The sequence below is a fragment of the Phaseolus vulgaris genome, chromosome 4, assembly GCF_000499845.2.
Source record: "Phaseolus vulgaris cultivar G19833 chromosome 4, P. vulgaris v2.0, whole genome shotgun sequence".
Classification (NCBI taxonomy): domain Eukaryota; kingdom Viridiplantae; phylum Streptophyta; class Magnoliopsida; order Fabales; family Fabaceae; genus Phaseolus; species Phaseolus vulgaris.
In genome coordinates, this window is record NC_023756.2 from 46,000,514 (window position 1) to 46,019,617 (window position 19,104).

The 19,104-nt window shown below is 33.4% G+C and overlaps 3 protein-coding genes across 5 annotated transcripts; 2 read left to right on the forward strand and 1 right to left on the reverse strand.

Moving 5' to 3' along the window:
* Window positions 1–917: 917 nt before the first annotated feature.
* Window positions 918–10,379, forward strand: LOC137838001 (zinc finger protein BRUTUS-like). Of its 3 annotated transcripts, XM_068647200.1 has the most exons (14): window positions 918–1,523; window positions 2,375–2,584; window positions 3,371–3,565; window positions 3,692–4,050; window positions 4,779–5,007; window positions 5,361–5,529; window positions 5,614–6,849; window positions 6,934–7,105; window positions 7,234–7,452; window positions 7,525–7,662; window positions 8,643–8,877; window positions 9,038–9,097; window positions 9,588–9,659; window positions 9,800–10,379. In XM_068647200.1, exons 1-14 carry the CDS (start codon window positions 1,221–1,223, stop codon window positions 9,929–9,931), a joined length of 3,729 nt encoding a protein of 1,242 aa, XP_068503301.1. In that variant the 5' UTR covers window positions 918–1,220; the 3' UTR covers window positions 9,932–10,379. The 3 variants fall into 3 exon arrangements, 2 of the variants coding, with proteins under 2 accessions (XP_068503301.1, XP_068503300.1); XM_068647199.1 differs by having other exon boundaries at window positions 919–1,523; window positions 5,361–6,849; XR_011085542.1 differs by lacking the exons at window positions 8,643–8,877; window positions 9,038–9,097; window positions 9,588–9,659; window positions 9,800–10,379 and adding an exon at window positions 8,108–8,149 and having other exon boundaries at window positions 7,525–7,809.
* A 1,643-nt stretch (window positions 10,380–12,022) lies between these two features.
* LOC137838002 (uncharacterized) lies at window positions 12,023–14,320 on the forward strand. Its single transcript, XM_068647201.1, has 3 exons — window positions 12,023–12,951; window positions 13,787–13,859; window positions 13,966–14,320. The coding sequence occupies exons 1-2, from the start codon at window positions 12,451–12,453 to the stop codon at window positions 13,856–13,858; spliced, it is 573 nt and encodes a 190-aa protein (XP_068503302.1). The 5' UTR covers window positions 12,023–12,450; the 3' UTR covers window position 13,859; window positions 13,966–14,320.
* Window positions 14,321–16,877: 2,557 nt separating this feature from the next.
* Window positions 16,878–18,126, reverse strand: LOC137838005 (uncharacterized). The gene has a single exon (XM_068647202.1). The coding sequence runs from the start codon at window positions 17,669–17,671 to the stop codon at window positions 16,895–16,897; it is 777 nt and encodes a 258-aa protein (XP_068503303.1). The 5' UTR covers window positions 17,672–18,126; the 3' UTR covers window positions 16,878–16,894.
* Window positions 18,127–19,104: the final 978 nt, after the last annotated feature.

The following is a 19,104-nucleotide window of genomic DNA, read 5'->3' on the forward strand; positions in this document are numbered from 1 at the left end:
AAATTTCAGCACGGTTCTAACACAATTTTAAAATGTATAAATACAATTATTTTCTAAAAATTCAAATTTATTGTATAAATTTTTATTATGATTATAAAAAATAAGGAATAAATTCTTTTGAACCAGTAATGAAAAATATCTTCCTGCTCCCAAAAGAATCTGGAACATACTCACATAAATATTTATTTTTAATTTATATAATTTAAAATTATATAATATATAGATTCGTGTCTCTGGATCTTACATTTTAGAAATTATACATATCTCCGTATCCATATCCGTATCGTATCAGTATCCGTATCCGTACTATATGCTACATAGGATAGAACACTTTCTCATTATTATTACACTAACTCTCGTATACTCATCCTCTTCCCACTTTCTATCATTCATCAATCTTCAAAACCCTTTCAACCATCACTTTATTTAAGAAGAAAAATTATGATTCCAATAAATAATTGAAATAGTGATATTTTTATCGCTGTAAAAGTTATTTTTGGTTAGAGAAAAATAGAGTCTCACATTTTTCAAGTAAATGAAAAACTTACTAAATCGAATTTTCAGAAACACAAGGTCTAAAAAGCCTCATATTCATTGCAGAAATAGCAAATGCAATATATTTTTAAAGAAAAATAAATAAAAAAGAGCTCATTCTAATTAAGTTTTTAAGAAAAAAGGGAATATTTAAATTTAATAAATTAGAATAGAAAAACATAGATGACATCAAAGCTAAAAGAAATAATAAAATATAGTAAGAGGTACGACGAAGTAAGAAGAAAATGCAAAGACGAAGAAGCAATCCAAAATACTCTCGTCGTGACTCGTAACCCTCGTTTGACATCAGCATCCTACGTGGCGCATTGTAGCCACGTGGCGATGACTGAAGTATATAAACATGATGATATACCTCAGTCAGTCAGAATACACCAACCTCGCAGGTTTTTTAATCTTATCGCACTAACCAAACAACCCCTTCTTCTCCGCTGAGAAGTTAGAATAGAACGAAACAGCAACGACACGAAAAGAACGTTACTCTTAACTCCTGCAATCAAAATAACCCACCTCTCTCTCTCCCTCACGCACGCGCTCACGCGCACACTCCATTTCCAACTAACAAATCTCGCGAACCGACGCGCCCTGCAGACCTAGGGAGAGAGGACCTTCCCGGAAAATTGAGCCGCGAGAAAATTTACCGACGGAGGAGAAAAAATTAGAAGCGGATGGCGACGCCGCTGACGGGACTGCAGCACATGGACGGCGGCGGCGGAGTGGCGGTGCTGGCGAATCCGGTGAGCAAGGTGGATTCCTCCGCCAATGGCGGCGGCGGCTTCGGCCGGTCGCTGTCGGAATCGCCAATTCTGATATTCTCGTTCTTCCATAAGGCGATTCGGAACGAGCTCGACGCGCTGCACCGATTGGCGATGGCGTTCGCCACCGGAAACTGCTCCGACATCCAGCCCCTCTTCCAACGCTACCAGTTCCTCAGATCGATGTACAAACACCACTCCAATGCTGAGGATGAGGTGCAAGTTTCGGAACCGTTGTTATTCCTTACTTTTTGTTCTTAATTTGATTTTTTTCGTTCCTTGTTCGATTGAATAATCGAGTTTGTCTCCGTGAATAGTGTTGAAAATGATGGTTGATGTTTGATAGCTTTAATTTAAGTTTCAGTGCAAACGTATAATTATATATAGTCTTTTTGTTATTCTCGTTACTTTTTTCCGCATTTTGATTTTAAAAACATGAACTAGATGTATAATTATATGTAGATTATGGAATCCGAATATGATTCCCAACGCCTTTGCTTTTTCTTTATCCTCTACAAAGATCGTAAATCAGTTCAACCGTCCATGTCGCTATGGTTGTTGAGCTATGTATAGTGATTATGCAGTTAACGGCGGTGGGGGTTGAACTATGCGGCTGTCACTAAATAGCTGTAATTAGGTTTAAGAGAATGTATTCTGATTCATGACTGAATTGAGCTTTTATATGACGGTTAATAATTGTCGTTACCCAGTAGTGATCAGCTAGCAGCACATAAATTAATTCCATTCTAGTGTGGTGGATGTGAAATGACTGGGCTAGGTGACTAAAATGTTTGGTCACACCTGTTGCACGGATTTACTATATTTTTTAAAAATATTTGGACGAAGATGCTGTGGACTGTGTTTGATTTACCTTTTTCAGAACATCCTATAGACTTCTTGATAGAGTCCAATGGCTGCCTTTTTGTGATTTTAAGGCTGTATGCTACATGTTTCCCACGAGGAATCCTTTTCTCAAACCAGTACCATTTTTCTATTAATATTGATTAATATTTGCTGCTTTTCTGCTGTGTTCAAACATTCTGAGGAAAATCTGTTCTCGATTGTAGGTGATTTTCCCAGCTCTAGATATACGGGTAAAGAATGTAGCACAAACATATTCCCTTGAACACCAGGGTGAAAGTGAAATTTTTGAACATCTATTTGAGCTGTTAAACTCTTCCATCCATAATGTTGAAAGTTTCCCAAAGGAGTTAGCATCCTGCACAGGAGCTCTGCAGACATCAGTTAGTCAACACATGGCTAAGGAGGAGGAGCAGGTATAAGTTTGATGAATAATTCTTTCCTTGATTTCCACTTGAACTCTGATTAAGAGATAAAGGCAACGTTTAAGATATCAGAAAGATGGACTTTGTTTTTTCCTCCATACAAACTAAAAGGCCTATTATTTACTATTTGGTTATTTCAGGGTAGGCGCCGAATCCTAAGTGCTGTAGCTATAGCAATTATATTTTCCCTATTTTATGCATACTTTTGCTTACTTGATGGGTTAAATATTCTGGTTATTACTCTTAACCCAACCATGAGGTCTTAAGCTAGTTAATAATAATTAAAAATTGGTAATCATTCATTAGTATAAATTTTCTGGCAACAATAGACTTATCAGATGCTGTCTCTAATGTTAGCAATAACAGATTTTGCTTCTATGACGTTCATTGCTGTGATTGGATTACACAGTTTACGACTTTAATAACTTCATATCTTCTGTCTAGAAAAAAAAAAGTGCCTGTCATTTGACAGAATTCAGACTATATTTCATTACTTTGTTTTATTTGTTGACATGGAAATACCATTTAGGAGAAAAACATGCATGCAGATTTGTGAATGTTCATGATAAAATTTTAAAATTTGTGCATGTGTATGAGGTTATCAACTAGAAGATTCAAACAAGCATGCTTAGATATGTTCATGTCTGACTGTCGATCTTAAGGAAGTTTACAAACCAATATCATAAATGGTTCACAGTCACACCCTTCATTTAAATGGCTGAAAATCTTGTTGCAGTAGTGATTTATATGATATTTTTGCTCGTTGGATGATATCAGGTATTTCCACTGCTTCTTGAGAAGTTCTCCCTTGAGGAACAGGCCTCTTTAGTTTGGCAGTTTCTCTGTAGTATTCCAGTGAATATGATGACAAAATTTCTTCCGTGGCTCTCAACATCTATATCACCTGATGAATCTCAGGATTTGCGGAAGTGCTTAAGTAAGATAGTTCCAGAGGAAAAGCTTCTTCAAAAGGTGTAGTTTTGTGTACTGTTTTACATCTTGTTCTTTTCTTCTCAATGCTACATTATGCATTGAACAAGATTTTTGTACATTTGATTTTCATGGTAATGTATCTGATTAAATTCTTGCTTATTGAAGGTTATTTTCACCTGGATGGAAGGGAGAAGTCGTGCTAACAACACAGTTGAAAATTGTGTAGATCATTCTCAGGTGCGATGTAGTCGTAATCCTTCAACCCATCAGAATGGGAAAATAAAATGTGTATGTGAGCCCACAGCAACTGGGAAAAGGAAATATTCTACGTGTATCATAGATGTTTCTGATACCATGACAACACATCCTATAGATGAAATATTGTTCTGGCATAATGCGATAAAGAAAGAGTTAAATGAGATAGCAGCACAGACCAGAAAGATACAACTCTCTGGAGATTTTACTAACCTGTCAGCTTTCAATGAAAGGTTGCAATTCATTGCTGAAGTTTGCATATTTCACAGGTATCATTTTAATTATTTTAATTATTTTTTACACTTCCAGGTTCAAATTGTGTGAACAACCACTTCACTTGCAGAAGTTAGTCTGTGTATGTATATCCTAAGTATCTGGACTAGCTTTTATGAGATTATTAGTAATACTAAATGAATAAGAAAAGGAAAATGTCCATCTTAAAGAAGTGAATAACAGTTGTCAACAAACTTTCATGGAATGCAGCATAGTATTTTTCTATCAGAGGAACTCTTGTGACGTAGCATGTTTGATTGACAAAACAATTGTCATAAAAGATACATGTGTGATAACTATCTTAAAATCTATCTTTTGTGCTACATTTCTTATGTAGTGCTAGAAGTACATGACACTACAATGAATGGGTAAGAAATAAGGTGTCATTGAATATGGTTGGAGTAATTTTTAATGTGATTGACCAAACAATTATCATAAAAGATTAATTTGTGGTGCTATCTGAAAGTTATCCTCTATACTGCATTATTTGTCTGGTTAGAAGTCTGTGACCACTATAATGAATGGGTAAGAAATAAGGTGTCATGGAATGTAGTTGTAGTAATATTTACAAGAGGATCTTATGATCTACTATAGTATATAGAGTGTCAGAATGACTGTCAAACCAAAGGTATGCTACATTCTTAAATGATATCCTCTATACTTCATTCTTTATGTAGACTTAGAATGTACAAGGAATGTTAATTGTTTATTTATATGGATGCAGTATTGCTGAGGACAAGGTTATTTTTCCAGCAGTAGATGGAAAGTTTTCTTTCAGTAAAGAGCATGCTGAAGAAGAAAGCCAATTTAATGAGTTCCGTTCTTTAATTGAAAGTATTCAAAGTGAAGGAGCAACATCTAGTTCAGAAACTGAATTTTATTCAACATTGTGTTCACATGCTGATCATATATTGGAAACAATACAGAGGCATTTCCATAATGAAGAAGTTCAGGTAATTCTTCGTTTGTGATGAAATAATTTTTCTCAAGAGCTCCTCAAGCGAGATGCGTATGTGTTAGTATTACAATAGGATGATTAGTAAGTTGCTTGGGGGGGAATTTTTGTCCTATTTGCAGAAGTTAAATCGTAGCTCATCAAAGGTTGATAACTATGAGCGTTTGTTGTATTACCTAATTATTATTGTTATTGTTGTTAGTTTGATGGAAATGTATGACTCAGGAAGGGGAGTTCTCTACTTCTTAATCCAAAGTTGGGCATATATAGGAAGCATTTCCCAAAATAATAGCCTTTTCAAGCTACTTTTTAATGTATTTTTTCCATGTGCCTAATTCCTCATTTCTGTAGGTTCTTCCTCTTGCACGGAAGCACTTTAGCTTCAAAAGGCAACGTGAACTTCTCTATCAAAGCTTATGCATGATGCCATTGAAGTTGATTGAGCGTGTCCTGCCATGGTTGACTAGTTCATTAACTGAAGATGAAGCACAGATGTTTTTGAAAAACATGCAATTGGCAGGTATTTTGCTTCTTTCTGAAAGAAAATATATTTTTAAGATATTTAGTTGTCTTCTATATTTGACTATTTTTCAATTTTTTCCAGCTCCATCAATAGATACTGCTCTACTCACACTTTTCTGTGGTTGGGCTTGCACAGCTCGTAAAGATGGTCTGTGTTTGTCTTCTAGTGTGTCAGGCTGCTGTCCTGCCCAGCGAATTACTGATATTGAAGAAAATATTGTTCAATCTTCCTGTCCTGCTTCTGCATTGTCTGATAGAGATTGCTCAATATTAGCTGAATCAGATGGGACCCAACAAAGATCAGTCAAGCGAAACATACAGCAGGTGCACAATGAAGATGTCTTTGAAATTTCAGAAAGTGAAAGTACTCAGAAACAATGTTGTAGTTCGCGGTCTTGTTGTGTGCCAGCTTTAGGAGTCAGCAGGAACAATTTGGGGCTGGGTTCACTCACTACAACCAAGTCCTTACGCTCTTTGTCCTTCACTGCTTCTGCCCCGTCCATTAATTCTAGTCTTTTCATATGGGAAACTGACAACAGCTCAAGTGATGTTGGCTCTACAGAAAGACCAATTGATACCATATTTAAATTCCATAAAGCCATACGCAAAGACTTGGAGTATTTAGACATTGAATCTGGAAAGCTTTCTGATGGTGATGAAACAATTATTCGGCAATTTAGTGGAAGATTCCGGCTTTTGTGGGGTTTATATAGAGCTCATAGTAATGCTGAAGATGATATAGTATTTCCTGCACTCGAATCCAAAGAGGCACTTCATAATGTCAGCCACTCTTATACCCTGGATCATAAGCAGGAGGAAAAATTATTTGAAGATATTTCCTGTGTTCTTTCTGAACTTTCTGTCCTTCATGAAGTCTTGGTGAGAACCCCTATGTCAGCAGATTTAAGTGAAAATAGTTTTGCAATTCCTGACGCCAATGATAGGGATAATATCAAAAAGTACAACGAGCTTGCAACTAAGCTTCAAGGGATGTGCAAATCTATTAGAGTAACCCTGGATCAGCATATTTTTAGAGAAGAGCTTGAGCTCTGGCCACTGTTTGGAAAGCATTTCACTGTGGAAGAACAAGATAAGATAGTTGGCCGGATAATTGGAACTACAGGTGCTGAAGTTCTCCAATCAATGTTACCATGGGTAACTTCTGCGCTTACACAGGATGAACAGAGCAAAATGATGGACACATGGAAACAGGCAACCAAAAACACCATGTTCAATGAATGGCTAAATGAATGCTTGAAAGAAAGTCCTGTATCTACAACACAGGCAGAAGCTTCCGAGCGTAGCACTTCTCAAAGAGGTTTTTATTCTGAGTTTCTTTTATAATCCCATGGAAATTGCAGAAGGAATATGTAAAGTATAACATGTTATAGTTTTGTTCTAGGTGGTGATTATCAGGAAAGCTTGAACCTGAATGATCAGATGTTCAAGCCAGGTTGGAAAGACATTTTCCGGATGAATCAGAATGAACTTGAGTCAGAAATCCGGAAGGTCTATCGTGACTCAACTCTTGATCCAAGGAGAAAGGCATATCTTGTGCAGAATCTAATGACAAGGTTTGTTCCAATTATCCTAATTCCCTCGTTTCATATAATTACAACATAATAAATTGCATGTTCATTTCATAGTAGTTTACATATTGTCTTCTTCAAGCTTTTGTTGATTAGCTATTTATTTACTGTAGTCGCTGGATAGCTGCCCAACAGAAGTTACCTAAGGCTCCATCTGGGGAATCATCCAGTAAACAAATAGAAGGATGCTCACCATCTTTTCGGGACCCAGAGAAACAAATATTTGGTTGTGAGCACTATAAGCGAAATTGCAAGCTTCGAGCTGCTTGTTGTGGCAAGTTATTTACTTGCAGATTTTGTCATGACAATGCAAGCGACCACTCAATGGATAGGTATATTTTTCTCAGGATTTCTTAATATTTAGTAATGGAATGTATTTCTTAATATCTGTTTAATGATTACAGAAAAGCAACAATGGAAATGATGTGTATGCGGTGCCTTACTATACAGCCTGTTGGGTCTGTATGCATATCTCCTTCATGTGATGGACTTACAATGGCGAAGTACTATTGCAACATTTGCAAATTCTTTGATGATGAAAGGTACTTTTTGGTTCTTTAGAAATCAATAGATTTAGTAGAAAACTGTTGTTTTCTTTTGTTTTTTGGTTACAGAAAGAGGCCTTAGTTATAGGCCTAAGAAAGGGGTCAGGGCCAGAACAGAATCCATGATATCAAAAGCACACCACTGTAATTATCATTCTAGCTGTCATGTGAACTACGAGCTCCTTGCCTGCTTTTTCCTTCTTACTGTCTTTCTATACTTGCCTATTAATGGGCTAATAGTTGGAACTTACTTTCTGAAGTTGGCAGAATCTTGGTTAATCGTTAATCCTTCTCTTGGTTGAACTTATATTATTATTTCCCAACATACTTCTTTTCTTAATTATGTTCCCCGCCTACAATAACTATCATATAACAACACTTGCCTATCTAAAAAATTATGCTCCAGAACATCAGTGTCTTAATATGCCCTTATTTGTCTCAGTGATTGCAATGGATGTCTTTGAGATCTATGGCATGGGCCAAGGTACCTTGAGTCTCACAGTTAATTGCATTAGGACATAGAATAACAACTTTGTACTTATGGGCAATCGGTAGTTCCAATCCACCATTCTATCATAGCTACACTTAAAAAGTTATGCATGTTACAAAGAAGATATACAAAACATTGAGAACTTATTAAATGGTTGAAGTAATGCAAGGCCAGATCCATACACTTAGAGTAGCAAAATCATCTCTTTTGGAAAGAGATGGAGAATGTTCTGACAGGTTTGAAAAATATGTATTCTTTAACATATGTATTGAGAGATTGGGAAGTTGTTACATTCATTTTCTTTTCTGTTGATAGTTCTCTATTTTCTTGGTAGGTTTAATGTTATATGATTATCTTAGCAAGAAACACTTGGAAACAGATGTCATGTACGATCTAATTAATTAATAACCTGTCAACTTTGGTAGTTTATTAATTTTAACTTTTGTTGTACCTTTTTGGTTGTAAACCTTGCATCATTCTTTTTCAGGAATGTTTATCACTGCCCATTTTGCAATATATGCCGTGTTGGACAAGGGCTTGGAATTGATTATTTTCATTGTATGAAATGCAATTGTTGCCTGGGGATAAAATCAGCCTCTCATAAGTGCCTGGAGAAAGGTTTAGAAATGAACTGCCCAATTTGCTGTGATGACTTGTTCACATCAAGCGCAACAGTGAGAGCTTTACCATGTGGGCATTACATGCATTCATCTTGCTTTCAGGTATGTCGTGTTCATTCGAGGGTTAAGTAATGGCAGGCTTGAAAGGAAAAACAAAACTGAGAAAATCTGCATTTGAATCATTTCTCTTGTCTCTTCTTCGAATGAAGTAGTCTGAAAGAAGGTTTTGGATTCATTCTTATACTTTGTTGTAAAATGTTAGGCATACACTTGTAGTCACTACACGTGTCCAATCTGCAGCAAATCATTGGGAGATATGGCGGTAAGAATATTCTTTTTTTTATATTTACTATGAAGTCGAATACTGCAAAGTTGTTTTGTTGATATACATATAGTTCTATACATTTATTACATTTATTGATCCTGAACAATTTCATTTTATGAATGTGTTGACACACTATTAGGAATTTGAGATAATTGAAGAGTGTATATGTAACTACTATCCCATTGGCACTTGATTAAAAGATTTATTGAAAAGAAATTATAATTACAATGCTCTGTTAAGTCTCAATACCTTGTAGTCTTTGCGGTATGATTAACTAAAGAGGTAACTATAGAAAGTTAATTTTTGTCTTATCTCACTGTTTAAGTTGTGATCGAGCGAGGGCTTTGTGAACCATTTGTTGTGGGTCCACTTCTATTCTCGGTTGGGTATTGAGATATAAATATTAAGTCAAAAGCCATGTGTATTGAAAAGTGAAGTGCTTTAAATTTCTTCGCATGCAATACTAAGCTGTTTCTTACCTACCCAGGTTTACTTTGGTATGCTCGATGCTTTATTGGCCGCTGAGGAGCTTCCTGAAGAGTACCGGGACCGCTATCAGGTATTACTTCTGTCTCTGTCTCTCCTTAAATATTTATTTGGTCCATGCTATATTACTGGCACCTTAAATTCCCTCTCAAAAGTTATTGCGGTGAGTTCTCTAGTTCATTTTTTTTACTCATTTTCACAATTACGGTGCAGGATATACTCTGCCATGACTGTGACCGAAAGGCCACTTCACGCTTCCACTGGCTATATCACAAATGTGGATCTTGTGGCTCATACAATACCCGGGTAATCAAGAGTGAGGCAACAAATTCTAGCTGCATTTAGCGTGCTTATCTTTTACCATGGAAGTTCAGAGTGTGTAAATATCTGTATAGCCCATCCAATTTTCCCCCAACCAGAAAACTGGTTACATTCCCTTTTATACCAATGCAAGACACTTGCACGGAGGCCTCTCATGAGTTAACTTATCTTCTCGTAAGCCGGAAATAGATAGAAGCACCAAATCAATTCCATAGTTGTCATGTATAGATAAGCTTTCTGCCAAACTTTTTGCTGTGGATTCTTTACCTTTTCCACTTTTCTGCTTCTTCTATTTCTAGGTAAAGTTCATTTAAGTGCGCACTAGCGTTTCTTACACACCCTGAGTGAAGCTAGAGTAATTGAGTCATGTCAGATTCTGTTAGATTTTTTAATTTTTTTTAATGTGACGATATATACCATATGATTTTATGGGGCGGGCTTAATAAACAACACCATATCATTTTGAGCACAACTGTGGTGACTCTATCAATTTAGATAGTGATGGGCGAACCAGAGCAGGAATTGAAATCTCAGTGTAGTCATCGCGTGTAAGATGTTATATTATTACTTTTGCACACTTGTAACGGCCATTATTTTGAATAGCAGTTTGCATATCCTTTTCAAACCACCCAATCATAAAATATACTAAACTTCTTTCGTGTCAACTACCAAACGAAACCTTAGCATCTACTCTGAACCTGTCCTATGTATAATTTCTCTAGGATATAAGATATCCATATATTATATAATAAAAATTTATGTGTATAAATATATTTTATTTTATTTTTTTAAAATGTTTTTTTATTGTTGTTTCAAAAAGATTTGTTTCTTATTTTATAAACATATTAAAAATTAATGTATTTTTTTTAAAATAATTGTGTTGGAACGGTGTGTTAAAAATATCAAAAATTTAATAAATATTTTTGAATTGGATTCTTCATTGATATTTATCTCACGAGTGTCGAAGTCTAATACGGTATTCAACATGGATATACCATTTAAGATAAACCATTGAAAAGTCTTTGTTTTTCAATTTATCTTCTGTTTCTTTTCTGTCAAAATCACCATGAAAAAGTATCGCCCTGTTAATTAAAAGCATGCATTTTTTTAATAACAGTTACATAGACAGCCAATTTCTAAAAGAATATTAATTCATTTAAAAAAAGGTAGTTTAGGCTAGCGTTTTCAATTAATTCCTAGTTTTCTTTAGTTTGAAAAGCTCGTGTTTAATCATATCGTAAGTATTTAGTAAAAAAAAAATATTTTTAATAGCTTGTAGATTTTTTTGAACCATTAATACTTTAATTCATAACTTTTTATATTTTATTTTAATTCCACCTTTAAAAAATTTACTATACCTTTTTTTACACTAGATAGCAATATACTATCATATCAATCAACATAAAGAAAGTGTCGATGTCTTAAGTGATTTTTTTATTTTATTTTATGCTGAAATAGAAATATTTTGATAAAAATATAATTAAAATCATTAATCTTTATATGAAAAAATGCACGAGCGCAAAAACTAAAACTAACATTATCCCGAAATATGTAAAATAGAATTAAAACTAATATTAAAAACATATTATATAAGCATATTTATCACATTACTTTATATTTATAATTCACTTGAATAGATTATCTTTCTAGACATTTATTATTTAATAAGTTAATTTAATCACTTTTGCTAACTTTTCAATTACTCTTTGCTAAAGATACCTCTTAGATTTTTCAAACACCGCTAAAAATAGTTGTAAGGAAATCAAAATGATAACAAATATTATATACAGATTGCAATATTAAGAGTAAAAATATGAATGAATAATATAATATTTCCATTTCATTTTTTTATTCCATCATTCATTTACAAATTCTAATATATATAGTTAATTCAATCATCATAAAAGACACAAAAAGGTAATTTCTCATCAGTTGAGTATTAAAACCTTTATACTAATAGTTTATGTTGATTAAACTAATAAAATATTTATATAAAAACACAAGTTCAATATCATTGATATGCACTTTCATAAATTATAACGAAATCCATCTATTTATTAATCCACGTCCTTAAAAAAAATTGGAGATGAATGGCAAGTTGGGTTAATTAGAATCGGGAAATAAAATATTTAGTTTATGCAACGTTAATCTTAATGTTAATTTTAATGTTAATCTTAATCTGGTCTGAACCTTTCTCTCTCTCTCTCTCGTGTCTCTGTTGTGTCTGTCTCTGTCATTCGTTCACGCTTTCATATTCGTAATCATAATAATGCATACATAACACAACAAACAAATCAACTCATTCTCCATCTTCAATTCTCAATTCTCAAATCATTCAAACCTTCATTCTCTCTGCAAATTCAATTCAAATTCAACCCCATCATTCATTCTTTCCTCAAGCCCAAAAAAACAGCTTGAAACACACCACACAGAAAAAAAAAGAACCCATAAAACTTCACAGACACACAGGTACACCAAGAAGAAAAACTCAACGAGGAATCGAAAAGTTCAGTTTTTTCTTCAGTGTGATCATCGTTTCGTCGATGGCCACGGGACCCGAAAGATCGAAGCCACTGCACAACTTCTCGTTGCCCTGTTTGAAATGGGGCACCCAACGGTTACTTCGCTGCGTCAACGCCGACCTCGATCGCCGATCCTCGAGATTCGACGCGCCTCAGAACGACGTCGCTCGAGTCACCAACAAGCGCAAAATGAACGACGGCGACGCCGTTTTCTTGGGGGGACTCAGAGAAGAAGCTAGTGGCGTGGCCACCAATGCCATGATGCCTTGGAATTTGAGGACGAGAAGAGCTGCGTGCAAGGCACCACAGAACGAAGAGGAGCGACGGTTTTTCGATGTGGGGTGTTGTTCTTTGCCGCCGGTGAAGGAGAAGAAGAAGATGGTGGTGACGGGGAATGAGAGAGTTAAGTTTTCTGTTTCCCTCTCTAAAGAGGATGTGGAGCAGGATTTCTGGGCCTTGGTTGGAACTAGGCCCCCCAGAAGGCCCAGGAAGAGGCCCAGGATTGTGCAGAGGCAATTGAATGTGAGTTGATTCAAGTAACTAACTAGCAACAATTTGGAGGTTGGATTGTGTGATCCATGAAATCATATCTTGTTTTAAGGTTCTCATGTTTTGTTGGTTTTTCTTAGCTTAATTGGCATGCCATGCATTTTCATTTCGAGAACTTTTATGCTGTTGTTGAACAAACCAATTAGAAATCGTTCAGGACTTTTAAGGTAATTTTAAAGAGAACAAATTTACCATACTTGGTGTTCTGTTTAAATGGATAACAGTATAAAAAACCTGACTTTTAAGGTATTTAGCTATTTATTATGGAAGTCAGTGAAAGAAGTTGAAAAGAAGGATTTTGGGTATGGGATTCCTTATGTTCAATGCTGAATACAGATCAAAAACTGCTAGAAAAGAGTGAGAATGAATGTTAGATGCAAACCAGAAGGTGTTATACATGGTGAATGTGCAGGAAAAACTGTTAAAAACAGTTGGCAGTTACTGCAAATCAGGGGCCCACGCAGCAAGATAGTTAGCATGCACAAAGGATGTGTGACTATGCCCAAGGCAGAATGGGGTCCTTGGAAGGACACATGTTATGGCCTTGTTTTGATGTCATGAATCTGTGACTTGTCTGGTTGAGGGCTGGTTGGAAACACTTACCATTACCACCACATTCATGTCAATCTGTGATTAAAGATAATGGAGAAAGCCTGAGTTTTAAGGAAGTCACAAGTTGTAATAGTCAGCAAACTTACCATAATGTTTGTGATTAGATGAAAGTGTATATTAGTTGATTTTTTTAATTTTGTTTCAGTGTTGTGAATTTGTGTTACTTATGTTGTTTTTGTGGTTCAATTTATTGCAGACACTTTTTCCTGGCTTATGGCTGGCTGAGGTCAGTGCAGAGTCATACAAAGTGACAGATGTTCCTGAATGAGGTAAATTTTGGTGATAGTTCTTCTTTTCACTATCAGTGTAACTGCAGACATGAATTTCAATTTGGTCTTCAACTGGAATTCATGGGTAAATGGCTGTGTTCTGCAGGGGCTGGCTAAGCATGGTTCTGTTCTGATTCTGAATGGATGATCCAAATATTTTTGCTCGCTGACTTCCCATGTGTTGTGACATAAATAATGGTAAATTCCATGTGTAAATGAAAGGTTTAACTCAATAGTCATGAAATTTTGGAACTTTGCCATCAGTTGTAGTTGTCTGAATGTTGTAGCTGGCAGATTGTATGAATCAACTTCTTTTCACTTCTTTGAAGATAATCTATTCCCCACTAAATTGTAAGAATTTTGTTATCCTGTATAAAACAGTTTTTCACTTGTCAATTGTTTATGTAATCCATACTTACTCATTAAAATAGTGAAAAGTCCTTTTGGTTTGTTGTAGTAAATCTTCCATTTTTGCTCAAATGTTGGAGACATCAGGTTTTTTGTTCATTCATCACAGAGCAAGTTCGATATTCTCTTAGCAGAATTTCGAATGGTGTTGGTGGTAAAATTTATTGAGCCTAATCTTTCTGTAGTCACTGCGTGAATCTGCTTCAATAAGCTAAGATCTCCAATGTTAAGATTTTTTTTATAGCAAGAAAAAAAAAATCATAATAATGGAGAAAATTTGGAATGCAGATATTTCCGTACTGCATGGACATGTTTTATCACACAATCACTAATTATTTATGTTGAAAATCTTCTATGATAAAATAATTTAACTGATAAACTTGCTTCATAAAAGCTTTCAATTCAATTATTAAATCACTAAAATTAACATTTAATTTTTGTAGAAATGAGTTTGATAGAGTTTAGGAGGTATCGAAATTACCAATTTTAAATTAAGATGAACCTTAAAAAGTTAAGTTAAGAAGGATAAAGAAAACCAATTTCAAATTTGAAGCAATCCTAGAATCGTCTTGTAATCATTGTTTTTGTATCTAACTTTGATTCTTAAAGTGAATTTCCTAATATCTATGAACAATCCTTATTGATTTTCGAACTTAATGTCAACATCTACCCAATTGAATTAGTATAAGAATTGAAAATTGTCAGAGGACATTGATGCTAAAACTGAAAAAGAGTAATTTCACAATTCATTAATCTTTTCCAACCTTAAAAAGAGTTAAAACTGAATTTCATTCTGGCTATTTTTAGAAGAGTAATATATATTATCTAGAATACAAATGTAACCAAATAAAATAACTCAATTAGTTGATGGAGTGATTAACACTTACAAAAACGATCGATGTAATAGGAAATAACAATTTTGAAAATACAATATCAAATCTTTATTTTATCTTTAACTATATCCACAACAAGAAAATTATTAAATAGAAACCAATATTAAAGACAAAAAATAACTAGATGTTATATTAACATTAAATACTATTTTAGAAATTAAAAAAATTATTGGTATTTAAATTAGTTTATATTATTGATAAATGATTTTTAAATTGATATCTAATTAAATATCAAAGTTTTAGATACTAATTTTAAAATCTAAATAATTGATAACTAAAACTTAGTAGCTAATTAGATACCAATTTAGAAACTATTTATCAATAATAAAAATTAATTTAAAAATCAATAATTTTTTTATTATCTAATTTAGTTAATATAAAAGCTAATATTTTTTTTTCTCAAAAATTGCTTTCTAATTAATAATTTTCATTCTAAAATTTCAAACATAACAAAAATTTCTACAAATTAACTAACTCAAATTAAAATATTCCCAACATATATTTAATATCTATTATCCTAATAATTCACTTTGTTTATTACTACCTAATATAATCATGAATGCCTCAATCCGTTGACTTCAATTTCCTTTACAAATGTACCCACCAAAAAACTAAAAATTCATTACAAAGGTCCAAATTAATCGATGTTGGTAATTATTTTGGGAATCCAAACCCCACACATTATGGAAAAAGAAAAGTAAATGAATAGAAGTTTTTTGACTTGTGAAAGTAAATATATATGATTTCTAAAGCAGTGTGCAAACCACCAGGAATTATGAGAGTGCATTTGTGAAACTTAATCATTAGTTATTTTACTTTAAGCTTTGTAATGTGAAACAAAATTCATTGGAAGTTCAACTACTAGATAACTGATGAAACCTCCCCAAATGGAATCAAAGTACTTTCTTATTGTTCAATACATAAAACATGAAGGGTTCAGTATATTTCCATGTGAAATACATCAACTCTAAGACAAAATGGGACTTGTTAGATAAACAAAAGGAGTAGGATGGTCCATGATTAGGTGAGTTGAGGGAAAAAACCAATTCAAAAACCAAATTTTCCACAAGGTTTCATCAATGACTTGTTTGTTTTCCCATGAAACTGTCACCTTAGTTGTCATACATTTGCAATTAGAGACAAAATGTTAGTTAAATGGATGAGGAAATATTACTCAAATAAAAACCAGTGTTTGTCTGAATAAACCCCTAAAGGCTAAAGGTTACATATTTATATATTTTTTTAACATATAGATTATCATCTAATCTCTCATTTTGTTTGTATTGTTTTTTTAATAATAATGTTTTCATGTGATGTGATGACAGGTAATAGTTCTTATTTGATGTGTGAGTCTAACTTAGATGTCAAGTTTCATGATGATATTTAATAATGAAAGATTTTATAAAAAATATTGGGAGGAATCACATAAGAAAACAAAATTGGACAAAACACTAAGATGGATTCCCATTGTTTATGTCTGCAAGCTGGAGACCTTTTATCTGCATGGCCATGGCATTCAGAAGACCCATGATCTGTTACAATATTATTTAAATTTACAATACTAATAATTAATCATTATCTTCATATAGCTTCATCAACTTCATTGATTACATTTAGTAATTAGCCTTTTATTAATTCTCAATTTCTTAGTCTGATCATAGCAAACAATGATTGTGATAATAGAATAAACCAGGATGATTTCATGACATGATGATGATATAGCAGATGAACAAATCACTTCTTGCTCTTCTTAACCTTACCAACGCGTAAAAATGAACCCAAACTGAAGAGATTTGCACTTCCCTTTGAAACACAAGGAGTTGGTACATTCAAGACAGGGTTAATCCTAAGGCCATTGGGATAATACCCTCCATAACCCTTCCCTGAAGCAGATTTTTGCATAGGATACATATTTAAGGCAGAATATGAATATGATGATGATGATGATTTATGCTTGTTTGAACTCACTTTCTTTGGATTCGGCACTGACCCTGTTGAGTTGCTTCTTGACAGAAGAGGTATAGAGCATACCATGTTCTTCTTTGTATCACGATTCAGACTCTTGCTTCTGTTGAATCCCCAAAAAGACTTGGAAAGAGGCTTTTTCTCATGATCAGGAGCCACATCTATGAGTTCTCTAATGGTTTCTTTCTTCACTTTGTCAACACATGGGCGAGGAGGGAGTTTTGTGTGAGGATGTTCCACATGGTGAGTGAGTTTTCTAGCTGTGGTCTTGTCTTGCATCTGAATTGGAAGGATCACTCCATTGGAGAAAAGTTCATCTGCTGAAGATGATTCAAAGTTGAGGCTGGTGGTGCTAGTGCTGAACTCAAAATCAGAATTTGAGTCATGCAACAATGTGTCTCTACAAGAAATATCTTGTTTCATTGGTGAAACTTGTAGTTCAGAGAGATCATGGGAGAAAGAGAGACGGGGTGGACTTGTTTCTGAGCACATCACAACACAACAGATTCCTCCCACACACACAAAAAGATGCAAACAAAACAACATGCACAGAAAAACAATATGGCTTTAAGGACTGAAAATGAGGTTGCTTTTGATTCAGAAGTTCAGAAAACAAGGAACAGAAAGGACCCTTTTTCATAGTCTTTCAGATATAGAGGGATGCAAAAAGAAAGGGCTAATCATGAACATTTATTCAAGTTTCATGGAGTGGAAAGATTGTGTGTGAGTTGGAAGATCAGAGAAGATTTTGTGTGTTACTGTTGGAGAGTAGAAGCAAAGGAGCAAGAGAAATCTGTGAGAAATTGGAATTGTAAAAGATGTTTCACTCTAGAAAATGAGTAAAGAAAAGGGTTGATTAGAGGAAAGTGACTGCAATCACAAAGTAATTCTGCTGAATTGAAGGAATAATGTTTGGAGTGATTGTCTATAAAACAGGCAACCTACAAGACTTGTTGTGTAAGATATAGACTTTGGGGGGTTTTCATTCTAACCACTGATTAAGCCTTTTGTTCTTTTCCCTTATAATATATCATATTATATATAAGATAAAGGGACCTTGTCTTCTCTAATTTAAACAACCATGGTATCAGAAACAAAGCTACTTCCTAATACACATTCAAATCAATGTTATGTTCTTCTTTCCATCATATTTTGTTTCTTATATATGATTTCTTAAGTACATGATCATTAGAAAAGTACTCTTTTGTTCCTCACCACGTTGTATAACAAAGTTAAAAATGAATGAAATGATCACATGATTTTGGACAATATTTTATAATTCACTGTAAGAATTAGATAAGAACTAATTTTACATACAAAAATAATTAATTACTATTAATTAAATTAAATATCATAATTTAAAACTCATTTTTCTTGTTTCTATTTTTATTTTACATGCATCATTTATTATATTTATCACTTATTATTTAAGTTATGTATTCTTTCTTTTAATTCATTTGTGTTTCTAAATTATTTTCATCTCATAATGTAATCTATTCTTATTTCACAACAAAACCTTTTATGATATTTAATTATTTTGTGTGTGTTTTTTAATTTTTTACTGAAAATTGGTATCGAAGAGGATATGCTTGAAAAAGAAAAGTAGGTTCATATTTTTCTATCCAACAATGTTACATGACTATTTCTTTTATAAAAACACACACGTCACTTTATAACGTAATACATTATTAAAAAATATTAAATAAAAATTAATTTTAAAGATAAATATAATTAATAGTTATATTGATTAAATAAATTTTATTATTATAGAATAAAAAATTGTTAATATTTAAATTAATTTTTATTATTAATAAATAATTTTTAAATTGATATACTTATTTAAATTTTAAAGTTAAAAAAATATCAATTTAAAAATTAATTTTGATATTTTTAAAATAATATTTAATTTAATTAATATAGTATGTAGAAAAAAATTAAAAAATATTACTAATAATGATGTGATTAAAAAAAAGATGTAA